The 21458-nt window shown below is 41.7% G+C and overlaps 1 protein-coding gene across 2 annotated transcripts in view; it reads left to right on the forward strand.

Annotated features, from left to right (window-relative positions):
* The window catches only part of LOC111668619 (dihydropyridine-sensitive L-type skeletal muscle calcium channel subunit alpha-1-like), an 83605-nt gene that overhangs the window by 54101 nt on the left and 8046 nt on the right, over positions 1–21458 (forward strand). For both annotated transcript variants that reach the window (XM_023424712.2, XM_023424711.2), the window contains exons 29-34: positions 1517–1608; positions 3669–3828; positions 10209–10336; positions 14477–14573; positions 16037–16139; positions 17784–17885. In XM_023424712.2, coding sequence (XP_023280480.2) covers positions 1517–1608; positions 3669–3828; positions 10209–10336; positions 14477–14573; positions 16037–16139; positions 17784–17885 — 682 coding nt within the window. The remainder of the gene's footprint in view (positions 1–1516; positions 1609–3668; positions 3829–10208; positions 10337–14476; positions 14574–16036; positions 16140–17783; positions 17886–21458) is intronic.

Genomic DNA, 21458 nt, shown 5'->3' on the forward strand with positions numbered 1-21458 from the left:
TGAAGGAAGCAGTAAATGGACTTACATATTTAAGACCTAACTAAATGTAATTTAAGACCTAACATGCGGCTAATGTAAAGCTAGCGGAGCTTGGAGAGTTGGTTATCTGGTTGCTAGGCGCACGCACGCACGCACACAGGTCAGGAGCTGCCGTTACCATGGTAATGTGAAAATCTGCCCAGAATTTGGCTTCTACATGGCTTCAAACAATTGCAAATTATGAGAAAACCGTTACTTCTTTTCAAAAACCGAAAACACCGTGAGAGATACTGAAGCCAGAAGTTTCTCAAAGTTTATTCAGATATTCCTTAAAATGAGTGAGTAAGGTCAGTGTGAAGACAGAGAGAGATTCTTTTGAAAAAAAAAGACGATTACATTAGGTGTCAATGAGAGTGAGACAGGTATTGCTGCCGGACTCGGCACCCCTGTTTAAATTTTGTGCAGACCCTGCCTGTCAAAGTTACATTTTATGAATCCCAACACCTATGTCTACATTTTCAGAAAGAATTATTTGTCTCCTTTTTAAAGTTTGGCCGTGAGCTCGAGATAAAAATAAAAATAACGGTTATTTTTTACTGCTTCACGCACTCTAGCCAACTGACACTTTCACTCTAACTTTGAAGAAAAAGTGATTTGCACTCCTCCTTTGAGTGCTCACAGTTTGAAAAGTTGTTGTGTTTTGGAGAGGCACTCCTCTCAGCTATTCTAGCTGTAGAGGAGTGCCTCGGAGCTGAGCACCCGTGGCACTAAATATAAAGATTTGAAGAACAGCTAAGGCATTCACACTAATAATAAGGATTTGAATAACAATAGTGTGAATGCTACAGCATATGTATGTGTGTGTGTGTGTGTGTGTGTGTGTGTGTGTGTATGGGGGTGTGTCTGTGGGGACACAGACAAAGCCAAGATGGCCGATTCAAAATGGGTGCTGTGACCATATGACCTGAACAAAGAAAACTACACAAGATGGCAATAAACAAAGAAACTACTGAAAATGGCTGCGGAGACCACCTGGTGTGTGGGGGAGGGAAAGTGTTAGTTTCTTTGTTAGCCTAGCTCATGTAAACTAGAGGTACCAGGTTAGAGGGAGGTGGCTAGCTTCATGCAGGTTCTAGAACTGAGACGTACTACAGGTATGTGTGTGAACATACAAGTACTCGATTAACTGTGACTGACCACAACCAACAGTGAGGAACTGTGGGTAAGTGAGTTCCTTTTTCTGTGGAACAAAGAAATATGGGGTCTCCACAAACCTGAATGTACTAGAGTCCCACCAGTTGCCTAGCAACAAACAGTGGGAATTCTGATTGAATGATTTTTAGAGAAAAAAGTGATTGAAATTAGTTGTACATGTAAATTAAGATTTGATTTCATATGGCATTTTATTTGTGAGAGACAGGATAGTAGACTGTGTACCATTGCAATGTAGGATCAAGGCTGGGATCAGAAACAGCCAGTGTAAAGCAGGTACATGACATGAGACCTATCTTAAATGCCTTCTCTTCTCTCTCTGTAGATATTTGGTAAGAATGCTCTGGTTGATGGAACATACATCACCAGGAACAACAACTTCCAGACATTCCCACAGGCTGTGCTGCTGTTATTCAGGTGGGTCACCTGACTCTCTGTCAGGACTGCACTCCTCACACTGTGTGTGTGTGTGTGTGTGTGTGTGTGTGTGTGTGTGTGTGTGTGTGTGTGTGTGTGTGTGATTTGGCCTATTCATGCAGTGTGTATGTGATGGGTCTGGTTAATTCCTGTGTTGTATGTGAGCAATCAGCAAGTGTAACACAGACCTGCAGCTGTTTGTGCAGTGTCTTGTTGGTATTTTTGTTATTTCTGTGCATCAGTGAGTGATGGCTTCTGATTTGTCAACGTGTGGAACTGAGTATATGACTGGTAGAGACTCAAAGTTAATTGTGTTTGAAGTGCAAGAACCTTACTTGGCAGAAAATGTGTCATTTCATCTTATTTAAAAAAAAATATTTGGTCAGAGCAGGAGAAAGAAAAATTAAAGAAAAATATATATTATCTATACCAAACTCACAAGAGGGATTTGACCCAAACTAAAGTAAAGAACATCAGAGGACGTTGGAGAACATTGGAGAACAATACAGAACATTACAGAATGTTGGAGAATATTAGAGAATATTAAAGAACATTAGAGAATGTTATAGGAAGTTACTGAACGTTAGAGAAAGTTGGGGAACATTAGAGAACATTATAGAAGCAGCTGAACCAGCCTTAGATATTAAGTAAAACCACTCACCTTTGGGTGAGAACTCAGACATACAGTCTCTTTTTAAATGTTTGAGAAAGTAACCATAGAAAGTAGCCTCCAGTTTAAAAGGTTAACTCACAACAGTCTCTAGTGGACAGCAGAGCTGGGATCACACAGTCCTGTTCCACAAACTAAAGAAGGAAGTTTGTGTACTCAGACAACAACCTGGAGAATCTGGATTTGTGGAACTGGAAGAAGCAGCAGACCAGTGACACCAGTAAAACCTCAATTTACTGGAGCAGTTCGGGGTTAAACATGAAACAGAAATCTGTTTACATGTAAAGTCAGACCCAACATGTGCAGCCAAGCTAGCTGTGCATGAGGCTGCTCACAGTGATGTAATGATGTGCTTTGGTGTCTACTACTACTGTTGTGAACAGGAGAAATGTTGATGATGAGCACCAGGTGCATTGTGGGAGTTCCCTAGAGTTGCTACAGTCTGATGCACCAATAACCAAATGCAGCTCATGCCATGTGGAATTCAGAACGCAGACATCTCTGCTGTGGGATGATGTGGAGTGGGTCTGGTATGAGGGATGTCAAGAGGCCCACACTCAGGGACTGAAAGCTCTGGACTGGCCATTTGTTCTTACTGTGGATATGTGACATGGCAGTCTGAGCTGTTCTCCTCCAGCCTGTCACGGTCTGCTGCTTCTTCCAGTTCTACAGATCCAGGGTGGTCACAACATAACAAGCTCTTTCAAGCTGTGAGGTTTATTCTGACCTCAGTCCATTAGCTCTCCTGGCTCTGCTCCAATGTTCAAGAGTTCAGATGGAGCTCGAGGGTCTGAGGGCTGATTCAAACGACAACAGCAAAAACGCACTTTCAATAATTTGCACAGATATGTCTCCATTAAAGTCAGATAAATTATTACTATGCATTATTAATTATGTTCATTTTTTAATCAGACATTTTTCTTTTAGGACAAAAACGTGTTAAACATGAGAAATAAACATTTTATGAGAAAACATTTTTTAAATATTCACAAATTAAAACACAGACTACAATTATAAATAAGAAACATAAGAACAACAGAAAAAAAACAGACTGGTTCAAACAAAAATCACTATATTCTTTACACTGCAGTCTGAACATCACTAGTGATCAGTGCAGCGTCATCCTAGGCTGTTGACATTTTCAATAAATATACAATGACACAATCTTACATCTCTGTTTATTGTCAGCTAACATGCAAATTAACTCATAAATATTTGAACAGTAATTACATTATAAAACTATGATAATATTTGTGTTGCTCAAATATTAGAAACTGAAACCATCTGTACAAAGGCAGTCAAAGTTAAAACAAAAGTAATAACTGAGTGTTGACAAACTGTGTTCAGTGTATCAGGCCTGATGTGAAGATGTGATGAATCTGTTGTGCAGATGTGCTACAGGTGAAGCCTGGCATGAAGTGATGTTAGCCTGTATGTACGGAAAAAAATGTGACCCTAAGTCAGACTACCTGCCTGGGGAGGAGTACACCTGTGGATCCAACTTCGCCATCATCTACTTCATGAGCTTCTACATGCTGTGTGCCTTTCTGGTAAGACAACACACACACTCAATACACATTACTCTAGTGTGAGCTTAAACACTTCACATGTTCAGAACTAGGGGTAAATAAAGAACAAACACAAGACTGATGTTTGCAGTTGGGGAGTCACTAGCTTACCATGCTAACAAGTGTTGACTGTCTGCCATAACATCAAAAAAGTCATCAGGTCTCAAAGATTCAGTCAAACAGTCTTCCTACAACTAAGAGTTTCTAACAGATCTGGTCTTTGTCAGGTCTTTGTCTGGTCTTTGTCTCAGTTTTGGTCTTTGTCAGGTCTGTTGGAGAAAAAGAAATCCAGGTCTGGGCCACAGTTTAAGTCTAGACCTCTTCACCAACACTTAACTTTCAACGAAGCTGCACATTTACTGGAGTCACAAATGATTCAAAAATAAGTTACTGGAGATGGTCAGAGTCCAATGCAGTAGAATGTATTCTTTTACAAGAATAAAAGCGAGATCAGATCGGCATCCGAACTGAAGACAGAGTTCCTGTGCAACATCCTATATAGTTAGTTATCCCTCCTTAGGTGGACTCTCCACCTATTTTTCTAAAAACAACCTATTATAGCCTTGGAAATAATGGTGTCTAGTCTGCCCTGGATTTCCCCAAACCGGGCTACCAGGTTATGATAATAATGCCAGATTTCAAAAAATTCCCTAACTTTCCCCAACCTGGGCCTTGCCAGTGCATATTCTGCTGACACCATAATTTCCAGAGACTTTCCAACCATATTTTTAAAAAGGCTTTAGGACTTTATTCCTTACTACCAGGTTACTTTGTGTAACAGACTTACTGCAGCAAAGGCTGGCTCACATGCAATCTCACTTCAGCTGTGGTTATAGCTGATGCATTGTGTTTATATGTTTAACATTCAGTACAGTCATAATGCAGAGTTGTAAAGACTTATCCTGACACTAACCTCAGTCACTGCAGGTGTCCCTCAATAACCTCACACTGATGTAAGGATGGGAATTGAGAACTGGTTCCAACTGGGAACAGGATCCAACTGGCTCGATCCATCGACATCATTTGCCTTTATGCTTAACGATTCTCTTATCATACCGTCCACTTAGCCTTGTAAAACAAAGACGTCCCGCTTCTGCGAGAGATAGTCAGCGTGAGCGACAATGAAGGATTGGAGTAAGTGTGGCTTAATTTCAAAACAAACATGAAACATTTGTAGACGCAGCAGGGCATTAAACATCAGGAATGCTATGTGTTTGATGCTTTGCGCCGCTGGTCAATGAGTGCTTCCCAGTCTCAGCCGAGCAGTGAAGGTACGTATTAATGATGTGTCGGTAGCGAACGAGCCGGCTCTTTTAACTGAACGATGGGAGCTGGCTCCTGTCCGAGAGCTGCTTTTTTTTTTTTCCTTTTTTTGTAAATTTATACAAGGCAGACCTAAAGAGGCAGACAGCACCCCCTATTCAAGGGACTGAACAGTTATCTATATTGTTCAGTGTTCAGAGACTGAAAATTTGCATTGTTGACACTGAAAACTTGTATAGGCGTACTTTTTTCCACACAGAAAATCAACAGGAATCGATAAGGGAATCGATAAAGAATCGGATCGATAAGCAGAATCAATAATGGCATTGGTATCAATAAAATCTTATAATTTCCCATCCCTACACTGATGGTTTCAAACCCAACCATAGCAAGACATGTATACACACGTGTAAATGCCCTAACAGAAGTTGATCTGCAATGCAGCTGTACCACTATATCCCCAAACGGTGACCATAGCTTCTAAGGCACTGTGTGTGTGTGTGTGTGTGTTTAATTAATGGATCTAATTAGCCAATCAGAATCAACTTTGCCTATTTCTGACTAGTAACACCTGCTGAGTAGAACCTGCTGAGACACTGGTTTCCACTGGCAACTGTGGCCACCAGGGGGAGGAGGGAAACACACACACACAATCCCCTCTGTCTACCTAGGCAGACAACAGCTTTTATGATGAAACTTGTGTTTCAAAATGGGATATCGGAGGGAAAACTACAAGTCCTATTAAAAAGATCACCCCACCACAATGCTAAAATGGTTAACAAAGCAACTCATATGAATTGAAGTACAGTGCTTTGAAAAATTGTATGCCGAAATGATGAATTTTTTTTATAAGGTGAATATCCAAAGGTGGAGATGATTTGTGTGTCTTTAAGAGCTGCTCCCACTCTAGCGATGATATCATCCACTCTAGCCCCGAACATGCCATGCAATACCAGGGCTGACAACTTTTCAGAAAAATCTGGAGTGAGAAAGGGGATTTTTGGGTGGGGGTGGGGAGTGTTGCGCCATTTCAGGACGTCTTCATCCTTAACCTAAAACCTAACCATTAACAAATGAACATAGAAATAACAGTTCCTGGCAACCATAGAGATCACTTGGTGGCCAAAGATCACAACCTCAGTATGTGTGGATGGATGGATGGATGGATGGATGGATGGATGACCAAAAATTCATTTTAAACTTTTAGAGTATAATTATACCAGATGTTGACAGGCAATCATTACAGCAGCCTCCTGATACCACACATAAAAAATGCAAAGATTTGAATTGGTATATAAAGAATGCAAATGGTTTATCAAGCTGTAGCAATATATTAACATTTCAGCCATGCCTGCAATATATGTCACATAAGCTTTCACATTTGCAAACAAAAACACTTAGTCTTGCTAAACTGGCTCAGTTAAGACAAGCTCAGCTATGTCAGTTAATTTGTGGATTTCAAAGTTATATACTAGTGACAGAGTTGATAACAGCAATTCAGCTGAAAAGAATACACACTAACACTCATCCAAATGCTCATAAATAAGCAACTTACACTTACCTGTATAGAGTTTATAGACTTTCTAGACTTTTAGAAAGTGGGCACGGAAAGATCGAGGTTGAGGAACACACCAGCACTAAATCCCAAACTGCTCATAACTTTTGCAATGAAAAGCGTAAGATTGATCCAGGTGTCCCGTCTTGAAAGGGGTCCCTACTATAGATGGCCATAAGTTGGCCTGACTGTAAATGTCTATATGGCGGCTCTTTGCTGCAGCCTAAATATAATTGCAGTCTAATGACCATGGAAATAGCTGCCCCAGTGTGAGAAATTGGAGGTGGGGCATGAAATCAGGTGAAAAGGGTAATTTGCATGAGTCTCACGCTCAATGCGTGGTAGTTGGCAGCTTTGCAATACACACCCATTACAAACTCAAAAATGATCAGAAAAAAGCATTAAAACATAACTGTGATGAATCAAAAACTGTTGAAGAGATCAACAAGTTGAATAAACTTTGAATAGTTGAAAGGCTTGTGTACAGTTCAAAGTTTGAATGAATCCTGTAGCTGAAAGTATGTTGAAGTAGTTGAAGTTTAAAGAGGCTGACATGTTCAAGGCTTTGAACATCATCTAAATTAATTTGAAAGGCAAAAAATGTCATAAAAACATTAATATTTCAAAAATTATAAATAATATCAAAAAGTTGAATACAAGCATAAATGTTTGGTTTGTTTGGTCCCACTCCAACCATCATTGCTACTGTCTACCGCCCCCCCAAAGCGAATAGTGACTTTTTAAATGACTTTGCTGCTTTCCTCTCCCATTTATCCTCTCTCTCACCGAATATAATACTGCTGGGTGATTTCAATATCCACATGGATATAATCCATCTACCTCTTACCAAAGACTTCACATCCTGTTTAGAGAGTTTTGGATGTCAGCAGCATACCAATATTCCCACACACTCCAAAGGACACATTCTGGATTTAATCTGCTGCCCTGGTGTCACCCCCCTTGAATTTACAGCTGATGAACTCCCCATAACTGACCACTTTCTCCTCTCATTTACAGTGAAACTCACTCTTTTGCATTTCTAAAACACCACGCCTCATTTCATTCCGGAATATAAAGAACATCAACCCTGCCTCTCTCACATCAAGTATCCACTCCTTCTGCCTCCCTGACATCCACAATCTTTCCACCCCTGATGATCTGGTTTCTCATTACAATACTGGACTTCATAATATTCTTAATTCTCTTGCTCCGTTAAAAACCAGATCTGTTTCTTTTTCCGTCTCCGCCCCTTGGTTCACCTCTGATCTTCGTCTCATGAAAGCCAAAGGTCGGCAACTTGAATGACTCCATAGAAAAACTGGTCTCACTATTCACAAAGAAATGTACAATAACCATATTTTACATTATAAGGACTCCATTGCCACCACCAAAACCCACTACTACTCCAGTATCATCGATGCAAATAAAGGAAACTCCAAGCAACTGTTCTCCCTGCTCAACAATATCACCCAACCCCAGGACTCTCTCCCCCCTCACTTATACACATCCTCCTTCTGCAACTCCATTATGTCTTTTTTCACTGCAAAAATCAAGAATATCCACCAGCACCTAGGTCAGAATCCTCACCTCAGCATCTCAGCCAACTTTCACCCATCCACACACTCATTCTCATCCTTCCTGCTCCCCACTCTCTCAGAAATCAAAGAACTCATTCAGAAATCCAAGCCATTCACTTGTCAACTGGACCCCCTCCCCACACAACTTGTTAAAGCCTGCCTTCCCTCTCTGGTCCCCCTCATTTCTGCCATCATCCACTCCTTTCTGACCACTGGAACTGTCCCTTCATCTTTCAAAACTGCTGCCATTACTCCATTTCTGAAAAAACCTGGCGCCGACCCCTCCAACTTCCGCCCTATCTCCAATCTACCCTTCATCTCCAAAATCCTCGAAAAATTTGTTGCTTCCCAACTCCTTTCTCACCTATCCCACAATAACCTGTATGAACAGTTCCAGTCCGCTTTCCGCCCACTCATTAAAATCACCAACGACCTCCTTATGGCAGCTGATTCTGGACTCCTCACCATCCTCATCCTCCTCGAGCCTTTGATACCATCTGTCACACCACTCTCCTCAACAGGCTATGTTCCATTGGCATCACCCACACTCCATTAGACTGGTTCACATCTGGCCACACTCAGTTCATTCAACTCAAGTCCTTTAAATCCATCCCCTCCTCCGTCACTTCTGGTGTGCCCCAGGGCTCCGTCCTGGGGCCCCTCCTCTTCATCATGTACCTCCTTCCCCTCGGCAATATCTTTCGCAAATTTAACATTGACTTCCACTATTACGCTGATGACACCCAGCTCTACCTCTCCGCTAAACCCTCATCCACTCTCCCGCCCACCTCCCTAACTGATTGCATCACTGAAATAAAAACCTGGTTCACTCTAAACTTCCTTAAATTAAACAGTAACAAAACCGAGGTTCTCCTCATTGGCACCAAATCTACGTTTTCCAAAGCCAACAGTTTTTCTCTCACTATTGATAACTCCTCTGTTTCACCCTCCCCCCAGGTTAAGAGTCTGGGTGTCATCCTTGACAGCACACTATCCTTTCAATCTCACATCAATAACATTACCTGGTCTGCCTACTTCCACCTACGAAACATTAATCGCCTCCGCACCTCCCTTACCCCCCACACTGCCGCCATCCTTGTCCACAGCCTCGTCACTTCCCGTCTAGATTACTGTAACTCTCTCCTCTTCGGTCCCTCATAAATCCCTCCATAAACTTCAATTGGTCCAGAACTCAGCTGCCCGTATCATTACTCATACCCCCTCCATCCACCACATCACTCCTGTCCTCCAACAGCTCCACTGGCTACCGGTTCAGTTCCGTATTCATTTCAAAGTCCTTCTATTAACATTTAAGGCCATCCACAACCTCGCCCCCCTATATCTGTCCGACCTCCTCCATGTTCCCACTCCCTCCCGCTCCCTCAGATCCTCTTCCTCCACACACCTGTCTGTCCCCTCCTTCCGTCTCACCACCATGGGGAGTAGAGCATTCAGCCGCTCTGCTCTCTGTCTCTGGAACCTACTACCACCCCAACTCAGAAATATTGATTCATTCCCCCATTTCAAATCACAACTCAAAACACATCTGTTTAAAACTGCCTTTTCCATCTGATGCCAATTGATCTGTCACTGTTGTCTTATTTTTATTTTTATATTTCATTTTTATTGTTGCTTCTTCTTAATGTGTTTTTAATCTCAATTTGTGTAACTCTGTACGGTGTCCTTGAGTGCCAAGAAAGGCGCCTTTAAATAAAATGTATTATTATTATTATAAATCTCCTGAAGAAGCTGCATATTTTGATAGTTGAACAGTTTTTCTAGCACAAAGTATTAAAGGAGTAGTAAGCTGCCGGAAAACGGCAGAATTGTGTCACTATTGTGAATGCTGCTAATAAGTATGCAGGATAGTAATATATGCCTTCAATGGTCTTGCCTTGCTATTGCAGGCACATGATACTTACACACAAACACATAGTGAACACACACATGGCCTCTGTCCCTCACAGATCATCAACCTGTTTGTTGCTGTCATCATGGACAACTTCGACTACCTGACACGTGATTGGTCGATCCTTGGCCCCCAGCATTTGGATGAGTTCAAGAAAATCTGGGCTGAATATGACCCTGAGGCTACGTAAGTGTGTGTGTGTGTGTGTGCGTGCGTGCGTGCGTGCGTGCGTGCGTGCGTGCGTGCGTGCGTGCGTGTGTGTGTTTGTGTGTGCATGTGTGCATTACCTTGCTCTTCTCTGATGTCATTGCACTGAATTATGTGGGGCAGACCACACTCCCAGTAGTGCCAGAGGATGATTATCATGAAGTTAGTGTGAGGTCTAATGATAATTTTCATTAATAGTAGTGTAGAGTGGGATGGATAGCTCAGAGCTACGGTTGATTCTAGGTGATTTGCATTTGCCCAGGGAATGCCTGTTAAAACATGGAATGATGACACAACTGATGAGATGGTCAGGGGGTTTAGTATTGGTATGAATGTGGTTCTGCAAACACAAATCAAATGCCATATCACAACAGGCTCTGCACCATCTCTCCATCTACACAAGCACTCAACATAATTACAGGTCACAACAATAATATTAATTATAAAGAAATACTAATCATTTCACATCTCAAATGAAACTGCTATACAGCCTGACAAGGAAACACATGTATAAATACAGGCAAACTTTCTCATTAAAACTGAACAACCTCAATTCTCTCAAGGAGTCTCTTGCTATACAATTAAACATACACTGTGAATTGCATGGTCTTAGGTTGCCATGTAGTGGCCAAACCTACTAATGGCACATAATTTAACAGACTGGCTGCCACATTAATTACCGCACTCGCTGACAGACATGACTGCAATAACATTACCAGACACTAGATAACTGGAACTCAGTGAGGTCAACAAAAGGCAAAACATTCGAATGTTAATTTCCATGGGCACTAAACTAAATTACCCCCCGCTGGGCCAATCGACATTAACCAGCTTACAATAGTTCAGACTTCACATGAACGATTTCAAGCACAGAATAAACCGTATACTGATGTGAATGGAAATATTATAGTCACCACTTACTTCTTGTCATGCACCCAACAATAAGGCGAAGTAAACTTTCTCTCCCAACTGTTGTGGGGAAGAAGAACCGACCAAGTTACACTTGTCACTTCCTGAATGAGAGCTTAATTTCCACCGAACCCTTTGTTTAGGCATGCGCACCTCAGCGGATTAGGTGCCAGGCAACCAAACCTGATTATCACATAGGGGCCTTTTATACAGCTGTCCCCAAATAAATGAAATGCATTTGCTCACATAAAAGGCTCAACTTCATTAGACGGGATTGCTGGGAGTACAACTAGCCTGACAACTGGTCTGGTGTAGGCATGGTCCTTGATCTTCACGTCAGCTGACCTGATGTGACTATCAGGGCTAGGATGAGTCTTGATGATGCATCCTATGGGCAAGAAGGCCCTAGGCAGCTGAGGGTCGACCACCATCACCAAAGAGTCCTCAGCAAAGGTTAGCTAGAGATTTCTGGTAGGTCTGTAGGCAGAGCTGATATATGCGAATGAAACTTGTCCAGAAATGGTCAGCTAGCACCTGTGGAGTCCTCCAGCGACGACGATTCAGAAGCTCAGTCTCCAGGTATACCAGCTGAGGCAGGGGTCCATCAGGCTGCCCCATCAGGACAGAGAATGGTGTCACAGGGTCCAGATCACTGACACTAGAGGATACATAGCCTAATGGCTTAGAATTAACCATCCTCTCAACTTTGAGAAGCATAGTCAATAGGAACTCCTCCAGGATGGGCTGAGTACCTATAGTGGTGCATAAGGTGGCCTTAATAGACTTAATTTCTCTCTCCCAGGCTCCTCCGAAATATGGGGCGGCTGGAGGGCTGAAGTGAAATACAATCTTCAAGGCCTCAAGCAGCTCTCGCTCTTCTCCCTGGGAATTTGTTCCTTGGTCTGAATATAGTTCAGCGGGTGTCCCTCGATGGGCAATGAATCTCCTCAGAGTATCAATTGAGGAGAGGAGTTCCAAGTGTATTGCCTTGGTTGTAAGGCACTTGAAAATTATGCCCCACCTCTTCTCAATCTGCTGGCCCAGTTTGACTCCCAGGGGCCTGAAACAATCTATCCCTGTCGAATAGAATGGCGGCTTGAAGAGGCGGAGGCGGGCTGCTGACTGCAAGTGCCCTGAATGTCCGCCTACTCTGTCACATGCTTCATCGAACTCCTCCTCAAGACGACTTGGCCCATCATTTTTCTCATTATTAACTCTCTTAACTGTGTTTCTTTTGATAGTGAAACATAAACCAGGTCGACTGGGGTGGATTCATTTTTACAACTCACCATGCCTCCTGTCTACATCTCCCCCCAAGTTCTCTGATTCCTCCTCAGAACAGATGGGGTGCAGAACCCTGACATCTTCCCTACTGGCAGTTTGTCCCTGTTACTCTCAGCTCGCAGGTCCTGCAGTGGGGTCACTTGTCCACTCTGTCATTCTGGAATGTGCTGTACAGTCAGCCTTTTCAGACACTGTTTCTGGAGACATTCCCTGAAGGAGGATACTGCTGTCCAGCAAGAGCAAGACCTCCCATCAGCAGCTGATTTGTTCCACCCTCTTCCATACCAACACACCCATGGCTGTCTGGACTTTATTACAGGCCTGACCCCTCTGAAGGTAGCACTGTCCTACTCACCATGGTTGATGGGCAGTCTGTCTTCATGGTCAAGTGTCTGTCAGCAGTCTGCTGCAGGGATCCTGAAACATCCTCTAACATTAATTACCTGGTTTCCTGTTTTATTTGTGCAATTACTTTTTCTGTCATTTCAGTTCCTGTCCATTGACCATCCTCACCTGGTCCCTGCCTACTTACCTGCCCCTGCTGCTCCTCCCTGTGCTACCTGTTTCTATACTGCCCTGCTCCCCTTAGTTCTAGACCAGATTGTCATTCATCTCCTCATGTGTATATTCCTCTCCAGTCTGTTGCTCGTGTTTGTGACTTTTTTATGTATTTAAGCCTGTTCCCTCATGCTTCAGTTTACCTGTATCAGACTGCCTACGTGTGTCAGACCTTGATCTTTTTGAGTAAACACTCACTGTTTTTAATTTAGTCTGACACAGTCAGAGTGGTTTTCATTTCCTCATAAACTGGTGATTATTTCCAACCAAGAAATTGTGTTTATGTTCCACTAATTCACAACAGCCAGGGCTGGACTGGGACAAAAAATTGGCCCCGGTAATTTTGGCCCGGACCGCCCCCCTCTCAATCGGTTGAATCTGCACCTCCTTTGTAGTTGAATATGCGTACTGTACTAAAGCTGCGTTTTTTTGCCATGGGTAAATGTACCAGTTTAAGTGTACCAGTGTACTCATTTTCTGTTGACTGACTGCCTGGCAAACATGTGGCTGTGTTAATATTATGATATGATATGATATATGCTCTAACAATGCCGAGTAGCTTATGCTACACTATTTGGCATTGACTGCCTGAGTGAGCAAAAGAAAAAATGAACCAGTGGACCGCTGCCCCAGCTATATGGGCTGGTCATATGATATTTGTGTTTGTGTGGAGAGGTGTTTTATTTTTTATAAATATTAAAAATTCAAATCATATTGGCCCCAAGGTGAGTCAACCTTCCGGGAAAATGCCCGGTATGCCAGATTACCAGTCCTGCCCTGACAACACCAAATATGTTGTAAATAAATAGACATTGAATGTATCAATACAATGTCCACAGACACCATTTATCAGTCTTTCAGTAAAGTATCCACCTTAAGTGACTCCTGCATTATGAAACAGTTTTAAGGTTCTGTTTAGACTCTTACATCGCCTGGCTAGGGAAAGATGTTATGTAAAGCTTTTATCTAAAGTTTTCAAAAGAACATGTAGTGCAAGTGAGCTGTGGCTATGTTTTGATGTCCTAAATGATCAAATATATTATCAAGACATATTAAGTTGAACTCTGTCAGTAATTAAAAGCTTCTTTGGAAAGTTGATGTGACAGTTGGTGGGTTGGTACTGTTGATAAACATATATAATGACTTTATGCTGCTTGTAGTGGTAGTGACTATGAGATTCATGTCTTCAGGGAGACACCTTTGGTCCAGGAGTTAATTGTCAAAGAGAGTCTACTAACAAATCAGCGCAGATGTAGGGTTCTGTTTGGCACATTTGTCTGAACAGCAGAAAAATGCTCATGATTTTCTAAGTCTGAGTAAGATTCTCAGTCTGTGTTTGTGTGAATATAACATCTTTGACTCTTACAGAGGGCGGATTAAGCACCTTGATGTGGTGACACTCCTTCGGAGAATACCTCCTCCCCTGGGGTTTGGAAAGTTTTGTCCTCATCGTATCGCCTGTAAGGTGAGGAACATGTACACCCGGAATCCTGCTGTCGGTAATGGCAGGTGCTAACTGATGTTTGTGGTTCTTCTAGTCCAGTTGTTTGTGATGAATTATCAGTTCAGTACCTACTACCATCAATTGCATGAGTGCCTCCAGAAATACAAGGTCATGTAGGTCTAATTCATGGAGCGATAAGGGCCACTTAAGCACTGTGAAGGTTCTTGAAGGTTCTACTCTGAGGAACAGCACAAAATAAATCAATATACCGCGTATGTTAATCATGTTGTCCTCTCAGTCACTAGTGGTGATCCCTAGGAGGTGCAATACTGGTGCATTTACTCCATCTGACAGCTACAGAGTAGAAAAAGTTCCCAGTGTAATAACAACATTTTCCATGTCAGCCAATTTATCACAGACTAATGTGAAAACAAAGTTTACTCACTATGCACTACAAATTAGCTTTGTTGATTAGTGCTGTTTACACTTCCTCTTTCCACTAGTTTGAACAATACTAATAAATGATAGTAAAAACAGATGTAACTAGAATCACCTCTTCCTGTTTCCTCCACCAACCAGCCAAGAGGTCACAGTCTCTCCTTCCAAAGTTACAGTGTTGAATAATAGCCAGAAGTGTTTTGCAGAACATTATGATGTCACAGTGCAGTAGACCTTTGACCTTTTTGGATATAAAATGACATCACTTATCCTTATAGACATTTGAGTTAAATTGTTTCATAATTAGTGTATGAATTTATATAAGTTATGGCCAAAAATGTGTTTTGCGAGGTCACAGCGACCTTGACCTTTGACCACCAAATTCTAATCAGTTCATCCTTTAGTCCAAGTGAATATTTGTGCCAAAGTTGAAGGTTGAGGTTCCAACAAGGCGACAAACCAAAATAATATGCACTCTCGCCAGTGCGGAGGAATAAAATCAGTGGAAGGTTTTTCCAACATTGGGGAGGAGATATAAGAGGAGAGAGTGACAGTGAGGTTTAGTAAAATAAGATGAATCAGTCCAAAATTATTAATGAATCAATAAAATAAGAAACAGGAGAATGAGTTAATATAATAATATTAAAAAGTTAGAAGTAGATTCAGACCCCGAGCCCCAAAAGAGTACACCTGTAAAAAATTTGTCTTTAAGAGGAATTTAAAATAGGATAGAGAGATAGCCAGTCTAATCTCCTCAGGGAGGTTGTTCCAAAGAGGGGGGCCTGAACAGAGAAGGAGAAGCTAGGAGCTAACAGAGCTTTGACTGAGGACCTCAGGTTGCGGCTGTGATTGGTTGTATTTTACACTAAATGACCATGGATGGTGAGTATGAACAGGGGTTGATCACAGCCAACTTAAAAGAAGATAAGAAAATTGAATAGAAAATATATAGAAGTACATTTTTGTTTCTAATGATTTATAAAATCAGCTCTGATTAACATTTCTACATTGTCTTGTGTGTGTGTGCATGTGTGTTGTGTTTACAGAGGCTGGTTTCCATGAACATGCCTCTGAACAGTGATGGAACAGTCACCTTCAACGCCACCCTGTTTGCTCTGGTTAGAACTGCACTGAAAATAAAGACAGAAGGTCTGTGTCATTAAATGTCTTCGGTATATTTATGTCATTTATAATCAATATGAACTGGAAATGAAATTGAAATGAAATTTTCTGACATGGTACCAAAATTACAAATAATGAAGCAGGACTCATTAAAGTAGCTATTATGGACATTTTTATAATAATTAATGGAATGACTGTGGAAAACAAGCTGATGTGAAAGGTGTCTTAGCTTTATAGTGAGTTTCAGGTCATTGTTGATCCAGACACAGCTTTACTGCTCTGGTTCACTCTCATAGCGTTTTCAGAGAAACCTCTGTAAAAAGCCACCAACAGCAGACAGACTCAGTCAGAGTGCAGCTGGTGAACATAGTGGAGCATTTAGCCACTAAAGAGGAGCTGGTGTAGACCAAACACAGAGCTTAAATAGAGGGAACACTGAACTGGTCGATCACGCAGGAGGGAGGATATGACACAAGTATGTTTGATTTATATTCTTTCAGTTTCACATCAGTCACAGTTCAGAAACACCATCAACACTCACAGTGGATTCTCCAGACAACGACCTGCTCTAGTCACACATGTGCTTTAAACTGAACCTTTCACATGCTATCCATGACATTAATTTAATGTCATTAATAATGACTACAAAAAAAAATCCCATAAAAAAATTCCACAAGTATTGGTGGCTTTCTTACAAAAATTAAAGACAAGAATTTATGTTTATTTTCACCGTAGTGAGTAAAATAAATGAAATAAAATAAGTGAAGTAAGATAGTGAGACACTGTTGCAGTCAGTCTGCTTTCTACGTTTTTATCAGTGTAAGGATGAGATACAACTTTATTGAGCCCAGAGGGAGAATTCTAGTGTTAAAGCAGGATAACATATTTACGTGATAGGCTATGGTAAAAAAAATGGTAAACATATTGTACAGTATATGGAATATAAACGTATGTAAAGTGAGATGTAAGCATAGTAGTAGTAGCCTACGGCAATATACAGGACGAGAAAATTCCTGGATAAATTTTGAATGTGCCTGCTGCTTGTACTTCACTCTTCACATTTCAATCTGTACAAAGGACTTTACTTTGAGTTTCATTAATCTCGTAGAGACTTATCCTTACACTGACCTCAGTCACTGCAGGTGTCCCTCAAAAAGCCCTTTGAAGCTGTCACAACTGGTCAAAATAACCTCACACTGATGGTTTCAAACCCAAATTTGTCCCCACAACCATAGCAAGACATGTATACACACATGTACATGCCCTTACAGAAGTTGATCTGCAATAAAGCTATACCATCAGTATAGCTCTTCCACAGTCATTTCAAGTGACAGCCTAATTATATTAATTAAAGAGTGACATTTTCTTTAAAACAGTAGATTAGTATCTGAGCCACCTTCAGTGGGAGGTTGAAGGAACAGAGATGGCTCCAGACGAGCTTCCTCTCAGGTGAGTGGCTCTCTGGAGACACATCTCTGCTTCAGACTAGAGAGGTGAAGAAACGGCACTGAGCAACATTTTTCCTCCTCAGCTGCTACATGACTGTTACTGGAACCTATAGTTTGACTCGTAGCTTCGTTATGTGTGATACTTGGTTATTGATGATTTTATGAATTTGTCCGTGGATCTCAGTCATTTCCTTAATCTCATTCTGCTTTTTCCTTTCATCAGGTAACTTTGAAAAAGCCAATGAGGAGCTAAGGGCAATTATCAAAAAGATCTGGAAGCGCACCAGCATGAAGTTACTGGATCAGGTCATCCCACCTATTGGAGGTCAGTGTTCAACAACAAGGCAGTCGTCAGGAAACACACCACCATACATTGACCTGTTCCCGTTCTTCTTTACCTCAGTGTGGACTTCAGGTTCCACGGGAGCTGAGGTCCATACAGAGTTAAAGAAGAATTAAGAGAATGTAGAAGGCATGAACTTCTTTAGCTTTCTGAGAAAAAAAAATTGATTTATTCTGAAGGAGTCAAAGCTTTATTAAACTGAAGGACTAACATACTGTGAATACAGTTCCTATCAAATGCAGAGAAAGTCTGAAAAGGAAGATTCATATGTGGAAAAATGACATGATCTATCTTTCACATGACCACACAATGGAGAGAAGATGGCACATTAAATTTGATGTAAAATTATTGATTAAGTTAAACTGTATGTAGCCCAGTCTAAAAAACAATGTTTCAGAGAAATAATAATTGACAAATAATTAAGATAAATATGTTCTTAAAAAGATATGAAATGTCACAATAAAATCTGTTCATTGTGTTTTTAAAAAACAGTTCAAAAGGGATTAAAAAATCAGAGATATAAGCAGACTAATAAGTCTTCGTCATCGAGATAATAAACTTCATTGAAATTAAAACAGATTTGTTTACAGTAAACAAACAGTAGCATGGTCAGCTCATAACCTAATCTCAGAGGGTGTTAAGTTGTCTATCTTTTTTTTCTTAGTTGCATTGGTAGTTAGGATCTTGACAGCCCTATCTGAAAGGTAGAGATGCGGGATGTAATGGCGAATCTGTAGATGGAAGCCATGGGCTAAAGGAGACAATAATGATACTCAATGGACCTGAAGATACTCTTGGACCCGCTGGATGAGTAGAAGTCCCTCATTTAGCTTAACTCCATTGCGACTGTTATTGCCAGCCTGTACCCTCATTGACTGGTCGACTTGTCAACCACTGCCCTGCTCTTCACTTTTCACTCATGCTGCAGATGAGAACTGATGTATTTGTGAGTAGTGACTAACCAGTGCACATGCTTTTATTTTCTTTGCTTGCAGTAGCAAGTGAATCGGCCATTTGTTTTGGTCACAACGCTCCCAACGACGGTTCAACTTTTTTGGTTTAAAGGATACTATTTTATTTTTGGTTGCAAACTTGAGTGCATGCTAGCGTGTGTGTGCCCATTGCGAAGCTGAAATCTGAACTTAAAGGGTAATTATTGATAAGATTGATGTTACAACCTGCAGATGTTTAGGAAAAAGAGAAGCAACATTTTGATGATGGTATCAAGCGAGTACTGCCGTTTATTGTTTAGCACCAACAAAAACGGTACAACCACAACACAAATGAATCGCTCGGCAAAGAACAAAAGGAAAGGGCGGCGGGTGGCACCAAAACATAAAACAAACAAAACAAACCCCGCTTCGTAACCTGACCAATCCCTACCTATTATACCAGAACACAATGAAAATAAAACCCTATCTCTCGTTTTACCTGTCAAACAAAAATTACAGTCTAGCAGCCACCCATAACCTAGTGTTGCTAGGATAAACTAATAAACAGGGAAGAACACAGATAACCTAAACTAAAACTAAAGCCCAAGATCCCCAAATTTCGAAACTAGTGCCCCCACGAATTAACATTCATAATCACGAAGCCACTCCAGAAGAGCTACGGCACACACGTTGACAGTTACACAGTTACAACAACAAGGCACAGAGGCGGACTGCTCAGATAAAATCACAGCCCCCCCAGCCATTTCCACGAGGCAGCCTTTATATGGCTGAGGATGGGACCAGGCAGGCTTGGGATAGGCAGCTGGGACCAACGCCGCAGGAGGGGAGGGACCAGCCGATAATGACGACCACCCAGGCACAGGCAGAGAGGGGCGAGGACGATGAGAGGATCCTCTTCTGGAGCAGCAGAAGATCGATCAATCCAGCCTTAATTCAAAAGGGGAAGACTGCACCATACCACATAACACACAACAACAGGAGCTGTACCCGGAGCCCATAACAATTGACTTGAACTGAAAACTTTTGGAAAGTGTTATATTGTAAGGGGAAGCACTTTTAAGTGTTTTGGGACACTTTTAGTTAACTCAGTTCTTCATTTGAATTTAAAGTACTGTGTCATTATGTCATATTTGCACTTCTATAAGGTATTTACCTTTCATTAAGGTGTGTTCTGAGTTAAAAAGGTAACACTAAGGGAAAAAAATTCTTAATTGGATTTAAAATATATATTTTACATTTTTCCTGTTAAGTGGAGGCAATGCCATTTAATTAAAATTTATAGATAAGTTTAAAAGGGTACAAAACAATTAATTTTCTCTACTGTTACACAGGCTAGCACGGTCAGCCATAAATAAAAGTAACCAGTGCCCTGCCCATATAGTTGCATGGAAGGGTGTTACATGTACTCTGAGTGACAGATGTGGGTCATATGACACAACTCAAGTCAAACTGAAGTCACAAATCTGAAGACTTGGGCAATGACTGAGAAACCTGGAGGGGCTTGATTGGGAGGAACAGCCTCTCTGATCGGAACCTGAGTGGTGCTATGTTATTGGACTTGGCCATGAGGAACACCATTTTCGAACATAATGTAAGTGTACTTGGTACTAGAGCAGCTTTGGACAATGGTTGATGATCGACTTTGTGGTCGTATCATATGTTTTGGACACTCGGGTGAAGAGAGGGGTAGAGCTGTCAACTGATGACCACCTGGTAGTGAGTTGGATCAGATGGTGGGTAAAGCTGCCAGACAGACCTGGTAAACCCAAGCGTGTAGGGAGGGTGAGCTGGGAACATCTGGTAGAGGCCCCTGTCCGTGAAGTCTTGAACTCGCACCTCTGAAAGAATTTCTAATGCATCCTGGGGGAGGTTGGGGACATAGAGTACGAGTGGGCCATGTTCAAAGCTTCCATTGCAGAAGTAGTGGTTAGGAGTTGTGGCCTCAAGGTCATTGGCGCCTGTTGAGGTGGCATCCTAAGAACCCGCTGGTGGATGCCAGAGATTAGGGAAGCCATCACGCTGAAGAAGGAGGCCTTTAGGGCTTGAATGGCCCAGGGGTCTCCAGAAGCAGCGGATGTTCAGGGAGGTGATGGAGGAAGACTTTCGTTTGGCCTCAAGGAAGTTATGGCAAATCATTTGGCGACTCAGTAAGGAGAAGCAGAGCTTGACCCCTGTGCCCTGGCTGTGTTCAGTTGGGGAGGAGAACTGCTGACCCGGACTGGAGGTGTCATTGAGCGGTGAAAACAATACTTTGAGGAACTCCTGAACCCATCTAACACATCCTCCATGGAGGAGGCAGAGTGTGAAGACTCAGGGAAAGTGTCATCTAGTCATGGGATAATATGAAAATTTCAGGTCACAATTATCCTGGCCAAAAATAATTACTATTAATAATAATTATTATTCACGATATTGCAATAATATTGAAAATATGCTTTACACTCTTAAAATGGCTCTAAAATGTATTGAAATGACTTTGCCTTACCTTTTGGGACACATCTTTTTATTAGTGAAGATCCTGTTGTGTGAGAATGTGCCCACAGGCACTGAACACTCTCTCAGAGGGAACACTGGCTGCAGGTCTGAATATAAGCCTGTGTGC

Source organism: Seriola lalandi, unplaced genomic scaffold (genome assembly GCF_002814215.2).
Source record: "Seriola lalandi dorsalis isolate HSWRI2012SDOR001 ecotype SW California unplaced genomic scaffold, Sedor1 jcf7180002054748, whole genome shotgun sequence".
NCBI classification, from domain to species: domain Eukaryota; kingdom Metazoa; phylum Chordata; class Actinopteri; order Carangiformes; family Carangidae; genus Seriola; species Seriola lalandi.